Source organism: Toxorhynchites rutilus, chromosome 2, assembly GCF_029784135.1.
Source record: "Toxorhynchites rutilus septentrionalis strain SRP chromosome 2, ASM2978413v1, whole genome shotgun sequence".
Classification (NCBI taxonomy): domain Eukaryota; kingdom Metazoa; phylum Arthropoda; class Insecta; order Diptera; family Culicidae; genus Toxorhynchites; species Toxorhynchites rutilus.
In genome coordinates, this window is record NC_073745.1 from 336,628,425 (window position 1) to 336,647,730 (window position 19,306).

The window sequence follows — 19,306 nt, forward strand, 5'->3', positions numbered from 1 at the left end:
TGAAACAACCGCACTATGCTCTCATAAGTATATGGGGTGTTAGCACGATTTTCGAACACATGTACCGTCACATTAGCATCCTTTTGGTTTATAGGAATAATTCGTTGTGCTCCTTGTTGTGTGTATACTATTATACTGATATTTAGTAATGTAGCCAACGAACTAATAGCAGCATACCCCCCACTATACCGTCCTTCTCTTATGGAGGAAATAAAGTTAGCTATATCCTCGCTATTCCTGCATGGATATCCACAGGACATTAAGTATGAAGTAGGCTGTTTGTCGATATAATCAGCTACTAGACATTGAAGTGTGAACATGTCGGCCATATTTGGAATATCTCCGCTTAACTGATGAAGGATTGAACCTATGAGGGAATCCGATCCGGCTTTAATGCACCTCGTGGAGAGCCGAACTCCAAGCTCAGGAATATCCAATACACGAGTAATCAAATCATTTTGTATATTCAAATTCAGATTGGGAGGTCTTATTATATAAATGCTATCATAATGATTTCGTTCACCGCCGTATCCTCGATAAAATATTTTATATTTTGGGATCTCATCCTCTAAATTTTCGGAGAGTATTGGGCTGAACTCTATTTTCGCATTATCCTGAATCACCTGAATTGAACATTTATAATGATTTGACAAAGTTGCTATGCATTCAGCTCCTGCCCAAAATCCACTTGACCATAACTGTCTTATATATGAGTCAATTTTGTTGGAAATTGGCATATTACCGTGGACAAACACTGCGGCATATGCAGCAAGATGCTCATGATATAGACTGCGATTGGAAGTTATTTCATTCACTGCTATATCTCTCAGATGATGTTTGAGCAGAGAATAGAGCGATTGTGATGAAGCTATCCCATGCATTCGATGCGTAATTGCTCCAAACAAACAATCCCCATCACCGGGAATGATCACAAGCCAATATCGATTGCCTTGTATATCCACAATCTGCTCCATTGTGTACTGGAAATGTATACAGAGTCTGCACTAAGATTTCATAAAATAAAACTAGTTTCAACCAACCTTGGTGGCAAACTGCTATCATAGAGGGAAGACAAATCTCGAAGTCTACGGTGTGCAAACAATTGCTATCGAATTGTATGTTCTCTGAAAGCAAAGTTGATAGAACTGAATGGACTTGATTGAAAGTATTAATTCGAAGAAAGTTTATATGCATACCAAATACGCGCAAGAATTAAATATCATATATTCAGACTAAAAATATGGTTGGGAAGCTGGTTGAATTTGCGAGTTGTTTGATGTTTCTTCTTCAAAGATGACTCTTAACATAAACAACCAATAGAAAGTATGTCTGTTATAGTATTAGGGCAGAGGTTCTATCTTTGACGGAGGGTTCTCCTCGCGGGATCGAATGGTGGAATATGCAAGGACAAATAAAGTTCGCCAGACATTTTCATTTGTGTTCACTCTACTTTATAGGAATTGTCGCTATAAGTAGAATAGAGATTATAAGTAGGAATTATCATTGTAAGATATTACTATCATGGACATATTTCAGAATTATTTTTCTATTTAAGTAACTGTATACACAAGTATAGTGTTTTCAAATATTGACCGTTTTACGAATAGATGTAGATCTGCTGGAAACATACACGAATTTAAAAAGCTGAATGAGAGCTATGTGCTTTGCTCCATGCTGCAATATTTTCTCTATTATAATAAAGTATTTATGTCAAACAGCATTAAATGATCTTTATTATAGATGTATTTTCACTAGCTTTTTTGATAATTTTATAGATGTATTAAACATAACGTCAGCACTATCTGTAGCATATGTATATATAATATGTTATCAGCCTTTATATATGTACAAGTAAGAATAATTATGTTTATATAGGTATCCATGTAAGTGTTTGTGTGTATGATCTTAAATCTATTGTCGCGTTTATAAATGTGCACTGGTGATCATGTAACCCCGTAGTTATTTAATTCATTAATTCTTAATTCTTTAACTCATTAATTCATTATTTCTCTAATGTTTTAATTATTTAATTCTAAATGCTTCAACTGTTTTATTCTTCAATTTTAAAATCCTTATTGATTTAATTCTTGGATCTTTAATTTTTTCATTCTCCTTTTTCTTTCACCCTTTAATTCTGTAACTCCCCAACCCTTCAATTTTATAATCCTTTTTATTAATTAATTCTTTTATTCTCTCATTCGTTAATTCTTTGATCTGTTCCCGCCGTCGCGAATGATAAAGTTATAAAGAGTGCGATTGATTTTAGATAAATTCTCTAGGTTACCTTCTTAGGTTCCCCAAAGACAACTTTTCGTCACCATAATTAGATTTCTATAACGCGTACGCGCGGTGCATAATGGAACATATAACCGGAATGAATATTTCTAAAATAGTTTCCTCGGTTACCTTCTTAGGTTTCCAAAATATAATTACTATCCGCCTTTACGATTGGAACTCAATAAAAAAAAGCACACACGATGAATAACTGAGTATATCACCAAGTCGATTAGTTTCTAGTTTTAGAGGGATTCCATCGGTTACCTTCTCAGGTTTCCTAAATGTAACGCTGTAGTGATATCTATGAAGCGTATGCGCAATGAGCAACGAAATGCATCGCCAGGTCGATTGATTTTAGATTGGTTCTCTAGGTTACTTTCTCAGGTTTTCAATAGATAACTTTCCGCCGTTATGATTAGGTTTCATCGGTCACCTTTTCAGATTGACTAGAGATAATATCAGCCACTGCGTTTACATAATTTTAAAACATAATACTAGTAATGAATCACAAAATATAGGTTTAAAAATAACCTCGGTAGTCGCGATTTAATAATATTTTGATAGATAATACAAGTTTTAGTTTTAGCGAAATTAAAAGAATTTCCTCAGTGATCTTTTCCGGTTAAGAATATATTGTCGATTGGAGAAATTTTAAAAGGGTTTCTTAGCGACCTTCTCAGGTTGAAAATTGAGCCTTGGTCTCCTCGATTGAATAAAAATATATAGATCAAGAGTTTTTAAAGGAGTTTTTATGGCCTTCTCAGGTCAGGAAAAATATCTATGTACTACGCACGACGAATAACGAAATGCATGACCGATCCGATTAGAATGTATTATAGCTGAGAATTCACGTTTTTAGAATCACATCACTTACCACGGTGAATCCTAACTTTTGTTAACCATTCCCACTAACAACTATCCCTTCCATGATAAACGCTAGGGAACCACGCTATAGAGGCGACCCTTCTGGCCTTCGGGTGGCGAATATCATACTAACATTCCTTCCCTTCCCCTGGTCACTGTAAGGACGTGGCCGGCGTCGTTATTGACCATTTAAAGCTCGAATCACCGAAAATTGCACAACGAGAATGATTTACTAGTCCCAAGTGTCATTCTGTGTGTTCTTTGTGCAATTTGGTTGGTTCAGGTCAATCACGGAGAGCAACTACGAATTGTACAGTCTACCCAAGCTCATGCTCAAACTCAAGCTCTAAACAAAACAATCGAATATGTACTCGGTTAAATTTCTATTTTTGTTCAAACTTTTGTCGTTCATAGGTTTGATTCTGTAGATATTTTAAAAAGTAATTTTTTGCGCTGGTCCAATTCAAATCCTGTTTTTACAACCTCAACACCGATGTAGATATATTTGACTTCTTCATATACTGTTCAAAAACTCCAAAGTCCAATCCTGCCACACCAGATTTGTGTATTATGCTGGGCATATATTACTCAAGAAAAAAAATTGTTCTGGTTTCCGAATTAATCTTATTAATCTTTATGTGAGCATCAGATATTATAGATCCTCCAAATCATTCTGAAGTTCAGAAGATCATTGCATAAAACGCATATGCACTATAAAACGCATAAAACGCATATGCACTATAGTGCTCATTTTACAAGTATGCGTGTTATTTATATTTTTTCAAAATACTTTCCAGAGCAGGAGGGAATACTTACCCCATTTTGATCTTGACACCAAAATTTGATTTGGAAAAACCTGATATGATATGTAGAACATGAAAATAAGACAATTGGAGAAAAATAGCATTTCAATACAAAAATTTGGTAATTTCAATATCAAAGTTATACTTGCATAGTCGTATTGCAACATCCTACGTAAAAATCTCGGTGTCTTCCTTATCAAGATGGGTCTTGAATTACGATTCGTTTTCAGCAGAATAGCATACGGTCAAGGTAACAAAGTCATTCTTCCGCCATTCAAACCACTTGAATGGCACCCATAAAGCTCGGATCTTGACCTTATTGAAAACCTGTGGGCCATCCTCTACAGTAGGATCGACAAAACCGATGTCACCAATAGAAACAATTATTAGCGAGCAACCACAACACCTAAGAACCCTTGTGAAGAGCATTCCGAAGCGCTCACAGATCTTAAAAACTAAAGGAGGTTATATCTTTTATTGAAATGTTCTTGTTGGTCTTTAGTTAAGCTTATTTGAAGCTTTTCTGATCTGGGCACTTTTTTTCTTTGAGAAAACTTTGCATTTCAACTTGAAATATTCTAAAAATAATTCGACTAATTTTTGAAAAGGGCCTAAGAAAAAATTCTTGATTTTTTACAACATATTATAGCTCAAGAACAAAATTCTGGTCAAAGGATGAAATGTAGGAAATTGTTCGAATTTTCACAAAAAAAATTCCAAAAAATATGAAAACAACATTTTTGAAAACTTTTATTCATTTCTATTAAAACCGTTTTTTTTTAATTCTCAAAAAAATTATATACTATTTTCATAATTTAATAAGGTTTCATATTTTAATAAGGTCTAAAATTCTGTCGGAATTTTTTCAAAGAAAACATTAAAAAGTTGTTCGAAAAACTTTTTCCCTGTAAAAGAGCTCATCTTCCAATATTTGGACGACTTGTTGGAAATTGTAAGGGCTATTCAAATTTTTTTTTGAGAATATTAAAAAAAATACGATCAAGTTTTTAATTTTTTTTTTGCGATTTTTTTTATTTTTTTCTGTAATTTTTTATGAAAATTTAAACAATTTTCAACATTTCATCCTTTGATCTGAATTTTGCAGGTATGATAGTTTTTTAATTATTTGTGTTTATTTTTTATTTTAATCAAAATGATAGGGGAGGGTTATATCTTTGATATAACCGCAAGATTGGCGTAGGACCACCGTTGGATTTGTGATTATTTGTTTGAAGTAGCATCAGAATCAATTTTTATGCTTTGAAGGCAAACTATTGATAGAGACGAATGAACTGAAAAAGTTTAAAGTCTCTATAATTCAAGACAACAACAATAACAAACTATTGGAATCACAAAAATTTTACTCGAAAATGGTAAGTCCTACAACAAAGTTATCCATGGAAGAGTTCTAGGAACATAATTGTATTTTCAGAAAAAAATGCTGAAAAAATATTTTTTGAAATCCTACACTGAAAAAAATCGATTTCAAAAACTAAAAATCGATTTTCTCAAAATGGTCATCGCTGATTTTGATGAAATGGTAGATAAACATGTGCCTTACAACTCTTCCATACATTGCAACTTGTGCATATTTAAGACAAAAAAGTTTTTCTAACAAAAACTTTTTCAATGTTTTATTGAAATTTTTTTTTTTTTTTTTTTTTTAATCTGTATTATAGTGATTTTCAACTCATTTGGCTGGTTCGTCACTTTTATTTCCATTTTTGGAAGAATGTCGGGAGTGAGAATTGAACTCGTGACCTTCAGCGTGAGAGGCATGGATGTTACCACTACGCCAGATCGCCTCCATTTATTGAAATTAAGTTTATTCAGTATTTTTTTTTCTGAAAATTCAATTATTTTCTTAAAACTTTTCCATAGATCACTTTTTTGTAGGACTTACCATTTTCGAGTGAATAAAAATTATAAAAAATGGTCGAAAATATTTAGCCCTTTCCATATGTTAGTGTAGATAAATTTCCGGAAAAACTAAGTTTGCCAAGTTGCCTTATTAGGTAAGGTCTCCACGCCCAGAAAGTTTCATTCAATTTTGAGTGGGTCATGCCAACATTTGGTCGAGTTGGCGCGAAATCCGTCAGCAGCGATAACATGCTCCAACCACTGAACAATTATAACTGAGTGAATTTCCGGGCAGGCATCCGCTTATATACAGATTTTTGTCGATGCAATAAATTGCTTCCAAAACAATTTTTGAGCTATTGTATTTTTGAGCAAGTTTTTGGATCAATAAGTAACAAGCATATAACGCGTAGACATTTAATCTTTCGAATGAAGTGGTTATCATACCATTTCATTCAGCCGGAAAAAAAGATATTAACGTTTGAAAATTCGTTTTTCCAATGTAACGCTCTCGTTTTCGAAACTGTGAACATCCCAGTATTGAAATGGAAGATGTAGTCCTACGTCAAAAATTGAAAGAAATAAGAAACAATTTGCGTAGGCAGCTAAATTCTATCAATCTCGAAAAAATGTGTTGTAATTGTTCATATATATATTTTTGTAGGTGGTTCTTCGCAATGATCTCTATCAGCGGAGTGTTCGCTGTAACGTTCTCGGTGGTGTTCGCTTACGTAGCCGACGTGACCACCGTAGAGGACCGTTCCCGGGCGTACGGTCTGGTGTCTGCTACTTTTGCTGCCAGCTTGGTAACACACTTTCCCCCAAATACAAATCAATCAAAACGCATAACGGTTGATTCTTTTTTGCAGGTTATTTCACCGGCTCTCGGAGCCTACCTAAACGACAAGTATTCGGAGCCTCTAATCGTAGCTTTAGCGACAGCGATCGCAGTTCTAGATGTATTTTTTATACTAGTAGCCGTGCCAGAGAGTTTACCTGAGAAGGTGCGACCCAGTTCCTGGGGCGCGCCCATCAGCTGGGAACAGGCGGATCCATTCGCGGTGAGGATCAAAACTGACATTTCAATCCACGACCAGTTGAATCATCAATGCTTTTTTTTCTTCTTTTTTTCCCGATAGGCATTACGGAAGGTTGGCCTAGACCACACCATCCTAATGCAGTGCGTAACAGTATTACTATCCTACTTGCCAGAGGCTGGACAGTATTCATGCATCTTCGTCTATCTGAAGCTGAAGATGCACTTTAGCTCGATAGATGTGTCCATCTTCATCGCTGTCGTTGGTATACTAAGTATACTGGCACAGGTTATTCTAGGTGATCTAATGAAGTGAGTGAGCGCCAGACGGCTCTATTTTGGTCAACTCATGTAACCGCTCCGTTTGTTTTCTCGTTCCAGGGCACTTGGTGCAAAACGTACTATAATAATAGGATTATTGTTTGAAATGTTGCAACTGCTATGGTATGGTTTTGGCAGTCAGACATGGTGAGTGGCAGTGCCAAAGTGAGGCATTGATGGACCGTACCGATAATTATTCTTTGTCTTATCTCATCAACAGGATGATGTGGGCCGCAGGAATCCTAGCGTCACTTGCGTCAATTACTTATCCAGCTATTAGCGCATTTGTTTCCATACATTCGAATCCAGATCAGCAAGGTTCGTCTAGTCTAGTCATGATTTCGTCCATCTTATAATCATTTGTAACATTTTGCAGGTGTTGTCCAGGGCATGGTGACGGGAATGCGAGGACTCTGCAATGGGCTGGGACCGGCCATGTTTGGCGTTATATTCTACCTGTTTCACGTGGATCTAAACGATGAGCACAACGGAGCGGGAAGTTTGAACGGCCACACCGGCAGTAGTAGTATCGGTAGTGCTGGCATTGCCAGCTTAGACGGTTCCAAATTTGTTCGGAACGAAACCCTGCACGGGTTGGGCGGAAGCCACATCATCGAGGACGAATACTCGCAGCTAATGCCCGGGCCACCGTTTGTATTCGGGGCGTTGATGGTGGTGTGTGCGATTGCCGTCGCTGCGTTTATTCCAGAGGCTTCTAGCGAGAGCATCCGGAGGCCCTCGGGTGAGAAAAAAAGTAGTTATTCCATTTTTTAAAATCCTTTTCATTATGTTGACATTTTTTGTTCGCTTTTGGTGTATGTTTCCCGATGTAATCAACGTCTAGACTGAATGAAGTCCCGTAAATAACATTCTAGCATCTTTTGCCTAACAAGCCTCGATCTTTGGACAACAAGATAGAAAAGCTAATCCATGTTTCGAAACCGCAATTTTTACGTAATATTTTTTTGTTTTGAAAATTTTTTATTTGCAGAATCGGACTATAGGAGCCATGATAAATTTAACGTGCTAATTGGCGACTGATGAGTCTCAACTGTAAGGGCACATTGGATAATATTTAACCTATAATAGGCTGCTTTGGTCCCCCTTTAAAACACTTTCGTTTTACTTTCGCTTTTAACCAATACGGCTAGTCTCACTAGCTGAAGTAGTAGTATTCGTGCCAGAGCATTCACAAATTTAACACACTGACTTCTTCCCATTCCCACACAACTGACACATTCAAGGAACTGTTGAAAATGAGGGAGATGCGAATCAATGAGTGTAATTATGAGCATATTTTGCAAAGTTTGCAACATTTTTTCTCTTAGAATAGACGCTCGTGTTCTGTTTCTGTCTTCTCTCTATATGATATTCAAGCTATCATTCTAATACTTCATCTGTAGTTTTCTCCACCACCACTGTTGTAGTATGCTGAGTACGCTTGATTAACTATCCAAATGCGCACTTACGATGCAAAATGGTTTATCTCTTTTCATAATAACACAAGACGTTTCAGAAGCTAATTTTTCACGTGATAAAAAATACTACGAAAGATTATTTGATGGGACAAATTTCCCATAACACACATGTTTCAAAATTATTTCGACGCTCTGTCGGGCGGCCTTCCGACACTGGGCCGGAACTTTTATCATTGTTGTAAAAAATATAGATGTTGTCATATTTCTCAGTTCTTTCTTAGCTTTATCTGTAAGTTCCTCTTCTGTTTTCACCATGAAATTGTTGGAGTAGACTCTCCGCTTCAGGTTAGTCCTGCAATTCTCGATAGGATACAGCTGGGGACGTTCGAAGGGTTGGCGGACTTCCGAAAAACATCTATCTTCAAGCGGTTCGTTTCCTCCAACGACTCCTTCGCGTGATGGGACGAGGTCAGGCACGGCCAAAACATCACATCCTCGTCCGGATAAAATTTTTGGATGGAAGAGGTAACTTCCGGCAGGCACTATGTGCTGTAAATTTTGAACTTTCCTCCATGGCTGGGAACGTAAGGTAGCTAGTTCCCTGCCAGTCGTTGCCATCCAGCGTTCAATAGGTCTCGTCGTCCATGTTTGCTGTTCCAAAACGGCCGGTCTTGACTTATTTTTCCGCATAATAATGTCCATCTCCGCTAGGTATTCTTCTCTGTCTAGCATGTTGGTCCGACCTTCCGAGCCAAAACCCGGAAAGATGTAGCAACCTTTCCCTCCGTCTTCTGCTTTAGCTTCAGCTGCAGTTTACGATCGCATAGACTTTCCAGACTTTCGATCAATGCTCTCGTTTCTCTCCAGAAGTGTAAGGATGAAAAAGATACCGGGATGGGCGTATTCAGCGGACTCAAAGTTCTTGACGATGTCCACTTTCTTCGCAACGGGATGAAGTTCCTAGTACGCACACACCATGGAGCGCAGATGCTTTACTGTTTTCATCATAACTTCCGCAGTTCATCTGGTAGCGTTGTCCCCAGGTGTTAAGGTGAACGCATGAACAATTGATAAAATTGGTCCTTTTTTGTAATGCAAGAGATATATGCAAATTTGAAATGGTCTAATTGAATTTTTTGGTGATTAGATGGATTTTGTGATCTGTTGAGTGCAGGATTTTCAGAGCCGTACAAATCCAAAAAACAAAAACTTAGAATTGGTCATTTGAAATTTGATGAGTCTACAGAAGTCATATCAATTGGGAACGGTGCATGATCAATAATATTTTCAGAGTTTGGGCAGCAATTTGTTCCATTTTTGAATGTTTAAATTCGCTTTTTAAGCGTTCAATTTCAATGGCCCTGTACTTATCAATCGATTGTAGTTCTGGTGTATTTGAAGAATGAAATTTTTTTGAAATCTATATTATTCGCCTTTAATCAGGACGTACTTTGCGCAATGGCATGAATCCAAGCTCCAGGACTCCTGTAGGAGTGGAAGGAATCGCTTTTGGGGACATTATTTCATAAACACCTGTACTTTCGTGGTATTCGTTGTCTCGAAAGATATGCGGCGACATCTACATGAACGATTCGTTTGCCTAATCACGAATTTCTCACCGAACCTCGATAATTTCTGTTTTCTGAGGTACATGAAATTTGTCTTTTTTAACTGCTTGAAATTGGGGGTCTTCGTAGCCACTTGGTTACGCGTTCGCTTACCAAGCGATCGATCGTGAGTTCAAACTCAGGGCCCTCAATTGACCATCTTTGTGTTCTTATAGAATAACTACGTCCACGCAACCATCATCAGCGATGGAGAACGATCCACGGTCGAAATAAGATCGATTCATCCATACAACTGCTCTGCTCTGCAAGACACATCGGGCTGCTGTTCTATAAATAACTCAACAATGATCAATATCAACTGTCTCCGCTGTCCGGTCTGCTGAACAATGGATGAACAGAAAGAATACCCTTACGCCTAAATGGCTACTACTGTGTAATTTACCATAATGTAATGGAACAGAAAACTTAACGCCTAAATGGCTACTACTAACTACTGTGTAATTTACAATTTATAGAAACATAAACATATGTACATGTACACGATTAAAACCCGGCTTTGTTACAGCTAAAATGCTAATGAGCCTAATAAATAAATAAATGAGATAAAAAAAAAAACTGCTTGAAATTCGCCTTCACATATGTCTTGCATATAAGACATAGTAGTGTGATTTCGTCAACATTTGAGTATATAACACGTCCGTGCAATGGTTTTTGTTGCCGTATTCTGATTATTGTCGCAGTTTGGTGCCATTTAAATCTTAAATTTTCGCAACTATCTCCGAGTTCTCTCGAAAGATTGATATGAGTAATGTGACCTTCTCCATAAAATCTAAGCAATCTCGTCAACAATGTTATTTTCCTGATGCATTCTGCGAATATCGTTCGATTTGAAGACGATGAAGATATTTCAAAGAAGCATTTTCCGAAGTGCCAAATACACCACTTCATCATGTGTGCCTAGTACTCGAATGCAACCTGCGTCGTTATGCTGCTACTATTGCGATCGTTTTTCGCGCAGTGCTCGGCTAAATTGCAACAATGGGATTCGATATCGTTCCCCAGTGATGGTTTCGTCCGCTTCCGAAATCCTACGATAAATAACACTGACTTGGTTCCTCCAAATCTCGACACCCTGAAGTAAGCTACAGGATAACTTTCTCTTCGTGATTATTTGACCGTAAGACCGGACAGTTCCCATGGTTTATTTTTATTGGGTTGATATATTTAGTTCTTTTTTCATCACCTGTCACAATGTAATGTAAGAGGATGTCAAAAAATTTGCTAAAATATTATTTTGAGAGTAGAGAATGGACCATTGTTAGGAAAATTGTACCACTTGTATTGGTCTCCGTATCACATCTTCATAAAGCTGTCAAACAGCAAGCACGAAAGACCATCATCTAGCCTATCTCAAAATTCATGATAGCCTTGATCGCTTGGATAGGGAATCCGGGAAGATGTACTCGTTCTCGTGTACTCACGTATAGGATTTGGTACTGATTTTTTTTTGGGCGTTGATAATTTTTGACGTGGGACTGCGTCTAATCGGAATAAGAGACGTCGGTTAATCGTTCGACATGTGTTCCCTAGCACAGTCCTCAAAACTGAGGTGCCTTACATTACATGGCGTTTGTTCAATTTCTTTACTTACACAGCAAACATGTTGAATTCAATTGAATTTGAAAATTGTTTCATTCAATCAACAATTTAATCAATACAAACAAATGATTACTAAGCCAACGGTAGTCCCACGTCAAGCTTTCGGTTATATCATAGATATAATCCTCCCATTTTTTCCCGTATTATAGTTATTTACAACACTTTTGGCTGATTCGTCAATTTACTTCCATTTCGAAAAAATGTCGGGAGCAAGAATTGAAATCGTGACCTTAAGCGTGAGAGGTACGGATTTTACCACTACGCCAGAGCGCATCCAGGGCGTTGATAAGAGTAATCTGGCAGTTACAGTTTGTCGCCCTTCTTGTAGGGAAGAGACTCTGGAAATAACCCAGTACAGTGCTCTAACAAGTGTTCCTCTTCCAGGTTAGTAGAGCTCGCTCCGCAGCCCGTCCTTATCGATGACTTTGTTGCCAATCTCCCGATGGATCTCATAGAGGTCAGGGGTTGGTGTCCGTTCACCTGTTGCTTGCGCGAAATACCAACCTACACTTCCGTTTCTACTACTGAAACGCCAGGTCGTAGGTTTCGTCGTAGCGTCGCTGGCGCGGCGGATTCGGTTGATTACACGTCTCTGAATTTTGTCTAACACGATCAAAGCGTTCCCAGCTCGTTTGTTTTACCACAACTCTATTTTGTTTTATTTAAAAAGTACCGGTACATTCTGATCATAAGGTATATCATCATGATCTTGTATCCTAATTATTAAGAAGATCATCGACAATTAGAGACCACATAAGAGAAGATAGAACTCCGCTTTAAGGACAACCTTTTGTTGGTTTCGTAGTGAGTGTAGATTAGGGTGCTAATGAATGTATGGGAATAAATCAACACTAAAATTTCAAAAAGTTACCCTATACAAAATGTTCACCACCTCGAAAAAACACCTTATGCCAAATTTCAAATCAATCGTACTTAAGGGAGAGTGGCGCAAAGCGGTCAAAGTTTGAGTTTTTTGAAAATTGAAAAATGACTCAAGGGAAAAAAAAATTTGATACCAAATGTCTTAAAATTGCATAAATCGTCGAGATCTAGTATCATCTCGAAATTTTTTTGAGCTTGAGCTTGGGTAGACTGTACAATTCGTAGTTGCTCTCCGTGATTGACCTGAATCAACCAAATTGCACAAAGAACACACAGAATGACGCTTGGGACTAGCAAATCATTCTCGTTGTGCAATTTTCGGTGATTCGCGCTTTAAATGGTCAATAACGACGCCGGCCACGTCCTTACAGTCACCAGTGGAAGGGAAGGAATGTTAATATGATATTCGCCGCCCGAAGGCCAGAAGGGTCGCCTCTATAGCGTGGTTCCCTAGCGTTTATCAAGGAAGGGGTAGTTGTTAGTGGGTGGGGTTATGAAATTCAGGATTCACTGTGGTAAGTGATGTGATTATGTGAATACGAACTATCGACCACTTGACGAAACGAAAACTCGGAAATCAAAAGCATATCGAAGCGGCAGAAGAAAAAAAAAATACATATTGAACCCCGTATATTTTTTCACCTATGTGCTCTTATTGGACACAACTCCAAGTTACAAAACAAGAGAAAATCTTATTGGAAGCATAGTATCATCTCGAAATTTTTTTTTTGTCAAAACTCGGCGCTCCGGGACGTTTCGGAATACGAAACGAAAAGTATGGTTTTGGGTGCCAATAAAAATAGTTATTTCGATTTTTCTTTCGAAACTTGCTACGAAATGATGATTTTTTTTCGAGATGACACCAGATATCGATGTTTTATGCAGTTTTAAGTCATTTGGCATCGAATTTTTTTTTCGATTTTTCTAATTTCCTTTTTTTTCCTTTACTTATATTTTCGAGGATAAAAAGATCGGAACTTTGAGCGCTTTGAGGCACCCCTAAATCATGTCCGATTGAGCTGAAATTTTGCACAGATCATTTTTTTGGGCCAATAAACAAAATGTACATCGTCGGTTTTTGAAATTCAAATTCAGTTCAATGATAATTTTTTTTTCCATACATCCATTGCAACCGGTTTTTGAACTTGACATGACCATTTTCGCTGCCACCTTAGCTTTCATGCTTAAATACCTTTTTTTTTTGGAGTTTGGAACTCATTTTAAGTCCTTTATTGCGTAATCCGCGATTTTCGTTATTCGCGGTGAGCTAGGCCGACTATTCCGCGGATAATCGGGGTTCTACTGTAGTTTGGTTTGGTATGCAGTTTTGCTTCAGGAAACATTCCAGAAACGCTTAAAAGTATGTACGCTTCTACAACACATGAAGTTCGAGGAAAAACTTGACTCGATAAGAATCTCTCGATTTACAAAATACGAAATATTGCTCGGATTGGTAGTGATAGTGATCGTACCGACGCTTGATTTGATTTACATAATGACATTTACCGATTGAACAATTCGAGGATCACTACGACAATTATATGACGTTACGTTACATATGCATACGTATGTTCTGGATCAAGGATGGAAAACAAGGGAGCATGATGTGATTTACGATTAATCGCAAACTGCACAGATCGCAATCTGTGCAAACTGCGACTAACTATTAATCCTCACCCATCATAACCAAATGATTTTCTCTTGGTAACTCTGAGTTGACCAAAGCATTGCTAGACTGAAACTAGTTCGAATAATTGAGTTACTCTCCTTCCTCGTTTTGTTTTCAACTCCTAACAAGAATTTGCTCCATGGGAATGAGTGTCTCTATGACGTACGCTTTACGATTCTCGCTCTCTCGTCCGGGCGTTCAATTTTCTTTTCCGAGCGCGTTTACTCCGATGAAACTGGGTAAAATAAAAAAAATGCGCTACAGCAGATAGGACGACTCTAATGTTTCATGTTTCACAGAGGATTTCTCAGATGGTGTTTAAATGAATCTACAAGAGACTACAAATAATAATCCCCCTCAAATCACTAATTTTATGAGTTAATGTAAATGCGTTATTGGCCAAGGCTATTACGACATCGAACACGTGGTCTTGCGAGATATATTTTTCCGCCAGCCCAAATACAGACTTCTTTTTTCGGGCCCGAGTAAACTGGTGGCTAGAAAAGACCTTGATTACCTTGAATTAATCAAAAAACATAAATTAGCGCAAATATGTCAACATGTGTTTTTTTGTGTAAGCACGTAAATATTTGCTCATAATTTTTTTGGATTGTGGAACTCTACATAATTTGTATGCAGATAGACTATCCACAGTTTGTGGGGGGAATACTCATACAACTCAAATGGATTATGATTATCTGCTATCACAAAGCTGAGAATTTTTTTGACGTTTTGTTTTACTATTGATTCATTCAAAAAAAAAGCTTTATTTTTTAATGTTTTCTTATCCTGAGACTGGCTCATTGCACTGCTACTAAAACCGTAGGCTAACTTCAAGGATATTTTTTATTCATTTTCGGCGAATAATCAATAGAGTGCCGTGTTATGAAACATCAGAATAATAGCAAAAACGATCATAAGGTGTTGGACAGGTTATGCTAGACGACATTGGAATATATTCCATCTGATCATCTTTAGAAAGGTTAATGACCTTCAAAGGATAAATTTATCTTGGGCACATTGAATTAATGTTCATGACTTCCAGTCGGACGTTTATTCGCTCTGATAATAATTGTGTATTCCTCACAAAGCATATATTCCAATGCCGTCAGTTCACTGAAATTCTTCGCATACCGTTTGATGATAAGGTAGAATGTTGATAATCATTTGCTGCGATACCTATTGTTCCAACAGTATTCATTCGACAATATGAAGACTGAATACCTGAAATTAACCAGATTCAACCATGCAAATCTGCGGTCAAAGCAGTATGTACACTTGAGAGATGCAACAAGTTTGAAGGGATATAAAAAAAAACATTAGTCGTTCGATAAATCTACTGCCACATATGTCGGAAGTCCACGATATATGAATAACATACGTCCATACTAATTCATTACATTTATTCGCAACGAAGAACGTAACCACACAGAATTGAATTAATCAAATATGTGATCCGTTTTATCTACAAAATAAAAAAGGGTCTGAAATTCAATCGAATTCGGAAGGTGTTTTGTGAAGTCACTAATTGAATTGCTATTGGAAAAATTATTTGGAGAGAAATGTGAATGTTCAGAATTATTGGAATCTAAAAAACGATTTTGGGCAGGATGAGATTCGCCCAAATCTGCTGGTAATAAAATTAATCAATTGCATCCATTACCCGTCTGCTGTTTATCGAGCGGGAGACGACAGCAAAATAAAATCGACACGAGACTGAGTCAGCCACTCACTGCGGTCTGTGCAATAGAGAGAATTAAAAATCCCTCGATGAGTGTCGTAAGATTTCAGTTGATCGTCTCTTGTTACACTTTCCGATCAAGAACTCATCATCCGCTCTATGGAATGGGATTAATCGTTTGTGGCTAGCACTCACGATAAAACTTGAGTAGTAGAAGTAATGCTTAGAGAGTGCAAGCAGTGGGGACACCGTTTTCATATTCCTTTTTTTGAGATCTTGGTAGCTCACCGTTCCAAGTATTCTCTCTGTGTACATATGAAGAATAAAAGAGCATCGCCTGCTGGGGGTGATTTAAAAGCATCCGACTAGAGGGATATACTTATTCATTGATCGTTGAATGTGATTTTTGACCATCCCTGTTCTGGATCGTCTGTAATCTCAATAACCTCTAATCATGGATACATAAATATACTTAACCTATCACTATTCTGTCGATCATTTTCATACGTTATTCATTAGAAGCTAATTTACACTAACTGCCAATTCATCTATATCGTACACGTTTTGGTCACGTTCTGATGTATTGTACTCACGGGCCAAAACGAATTCGGTATCAATTCTCCCATAACTTATAGCGAATTCGTTTTTAAAACTGAGTCAGTGCCAAACTGACTCTGTAATAAAAAAACGTTTTCAGTTTCACGAATGCGTTGGTTTGTTGTTGTACGTTATATAGTCTGATTTGTTTATATTTACGACGGCAAATGTACAGTGTCGACGTCTGGTGGTGATATTAGTGCTTGGGAGGTAAATTGTTCTCCATCAGATCAGAAGGGCCAAGTGCAGTGTAAACATATAAAAGTTTGAATGAAAATTTGTACTTCATATTGTTCGATTACCTAACACATGTAGTTCTGACACTCACTTAACCATTTGTCGATGCATTTCCTGTTTGTTCCACAAATAATTGCTATTATAATATAAAATCATCATTAGACACAGTTTTCGTTCAATATGTTTCTGCGATATCGGAAAAATCCTCTTATTTAATCACATAAAATAAATATTCGATACGTTAAAGTAAATTTTCATTCATAATTTTGATTTTGAAATTTATTCCACCTGAATATCCATCATTATTTTCACCTCCCAATGAAAGCACACGTAGCTTAATGCCGTCTACTCGAATATACTCTTCAAAATCAGAATCCGAATTGGATTACGCTTCCAATAATACAAAAGCAAAAGCAGCAGGTTTTCCATTTTCATAGTCTTTATTTTTAGATTTTCCAAAATAATATTCGGAACTTGACAGTTCAGTATAGTTGTATTGGTGAACCCGAGTGCCAACCCGTGAAACATCTCAGTGCGAAACTAACAGTTTTCGGGGCGAACTAGTGCGAAACTGAGTGAATAAAAAACGTTTTGACAGCAGTTAGTGCTGCACTGGGGTTGAAACTGAACAAAAACGAATTCGCTATTAATAACAACCTAACCTACTTGGAAAACTCACTACTACAGCTTCTATCTTCGGTAGATAGCTACAAATAACACCGCTAGAGACCACTGCTGAAAGCGAAATCAATCGCCAATCTCCAGGAATAATTCCGTTCCCACACAACACATCACATCCTACCACGTCCCATTTTGGCCATCCAAAGTTTGCTAAACCCAATTTCCGTCGTCCTTTTTGTCTTCTTGCAGGACTATCAGTGGACATAGACTACGAGTACGAGCGAGGACGGAAAGTAGCGGGCCCGCTGTCACCCCTAATGCATCAGGACTCCGCTCAGCTATAGTTTTTCCTGTAAAAGATCGATCACAACAGCAACAACAACAACAGTAACACCCCCTCGCGTAAGATGCGATTAGTTATCGTTTAATCACCTTTCGGTTTTGTGTATTTCCGTGCATTCGCGAAAAACAGTCACCATTTAACCGTAATTTATTGAGAAAAGCGAAAGTTTTTTTTTTTATAACATAGATAAATATTTAAAGTTTTACGTGAAAACAAACGTCTGTTATTTCCGGTGGAAAGCTCATTCCTGCTTCGCTTCATCCCGCATTTTGTGTGCCGAATCAAATTGTTTTCTGTTTGAGCCGGCGGATGAAATAGTAACTACGAGAGATGAGTGGATCGAAGAATATTTAGCTTTAAAAACAAATTAAAATTATGTTGAGCGGCAGCACTTTTAGTGTCTGCGTCGACCTCCCCTTCGTAGCAACGATAAACATAATTGGCATGCGTTTGGGGCCGGGATACTAAAACAAGTAAAGATAAAAAAACAGAGAGGAAAATGCCATTAATCTAGTCAGCGAAATTTTGTGTTGTTGCGGCAAACAGGTTCATGGTATTTGGTGGCAAGTTGGGCGAATTTTAGAGTATACTTAATAGCGTAGAGAAAAGGTTAAGCCAGCAGTTGTTCGATACGCAAAGTTTACGGGGAGGGGTTAAAGATGATATCTACCGATAGGCGAGACGACGAATGAGTTGTTATTACCTATAATCAAAGAGTGATAGTAGTACAGTAAGGAAATTTTGTAGGAAATGGCTGGAAGTAAGTTCAGTATGGAAAAGAGAAAAGATCGCTGCAAAACCATAGTTGTTAAAAAAATACTGAATGAGTATCTGTAAACGCTAAACAATTGGAGGCTCGTACAATCCTCGTTGGTGGAATGAGTAGCGGTGAAGAAGTGTTTGGGAGAAGAATGTTTTATGTTTTTTCGTTTTCAAAGAAGGCTCTACCTCAGGTTAATCCGTCTTGGAGGAAGTCAATCAGAACGGTTTTTTTGGATTAATTGCTCGACTTGATTAAATTTAGAAAGTTTAGATACATATATCGTCACATTTACCGTTCGTTACGAAGTTTTTCCCCGCTTGGAAGTAGTCACCGAGAATAGGTTTGTATCATGTGAAATTGTGACACGTCTGGATTATTCGATACGTTAGTTTTTTTCGGGAACAATTAATCGATTCAATAGTATCTGGCACTGGTTTCACATTTGCTGAAATGTATCCACCCCTTGACAAAAGGAAGTTGGGTGCGCAATAATCACAACGGGCACAGTGTCGAGATGAAGGTCAGTCCAAAGATTACATAGCATTACAAAGCAGAACCTAATAATTATAAAAGAAAACACTAGTGTATAAACTAAGCAGCTGAATGAAATAATAATCCTCTATTTGTATAGTGAGAACGATTAAAGTAGACGAAGCAAAACAGACATATGAAATAAAAAAAACAAATGTTCATAAATTTAAATGAAT

General features: G+C 37.4%; 1 protein-coding gene across 15 annotated transcripts in view; it reads left to right on the top strand.

The window, feature by feature from the left end:
- LOC129771733 (hippocampus abundant transcript 1 protein) overlaps window positions 1–19,301 on the top strand; it is a 112,967-nt gene extending 93,666 nt beyond the window's left edge. For 8 of the 15 annotated variants that reach the window (XM_055775721.1, XM_055775707.1, XM_055775706.1 and 5 more), the window contains 7 exons: window positions 6,469–6,610; window positions 6,674–6,865; window positions 6,944–7,152; window positions 7,222–7,308; window positions 7,382–7,479; window positions 7,538–7,915; window positions 17,743–19,301. In XM_055775721.1, coding sequence (XP_055631696.1) covers window positions 6,469–6,610; window positions 6,674–6,865; window positions 6,944–7,152; window positions 7,222–7,308; window positions 7,382–7,479; window positions 7,538–7,915; window positions 17,743–17,837 — 1,201 coding nt within the window. In that variant the 3' untranslated portion in view covers window positions 17,838–19,301. Of the gene's footprint in view, window positions 1–6,468; window positions 6,611–6,673; window positions 6,866–6,943; window positions 7,153–7,221; window positions 7,309–7,381; window positions 7,480–7,537; window positions 7,916–8,152; window positions 8,215–8,405; window positions 8,443–17,742 lie in introns of those variants that run through there. The other 7 variants (XM_055775716.1, XM_055775713.1, XM_055775717.1 and 4 more) reach the window with 7 other exon arrangements.
- The last annotated feature ends 5 nt before the right edge of the window (window positions 19,302–19,306 follow it).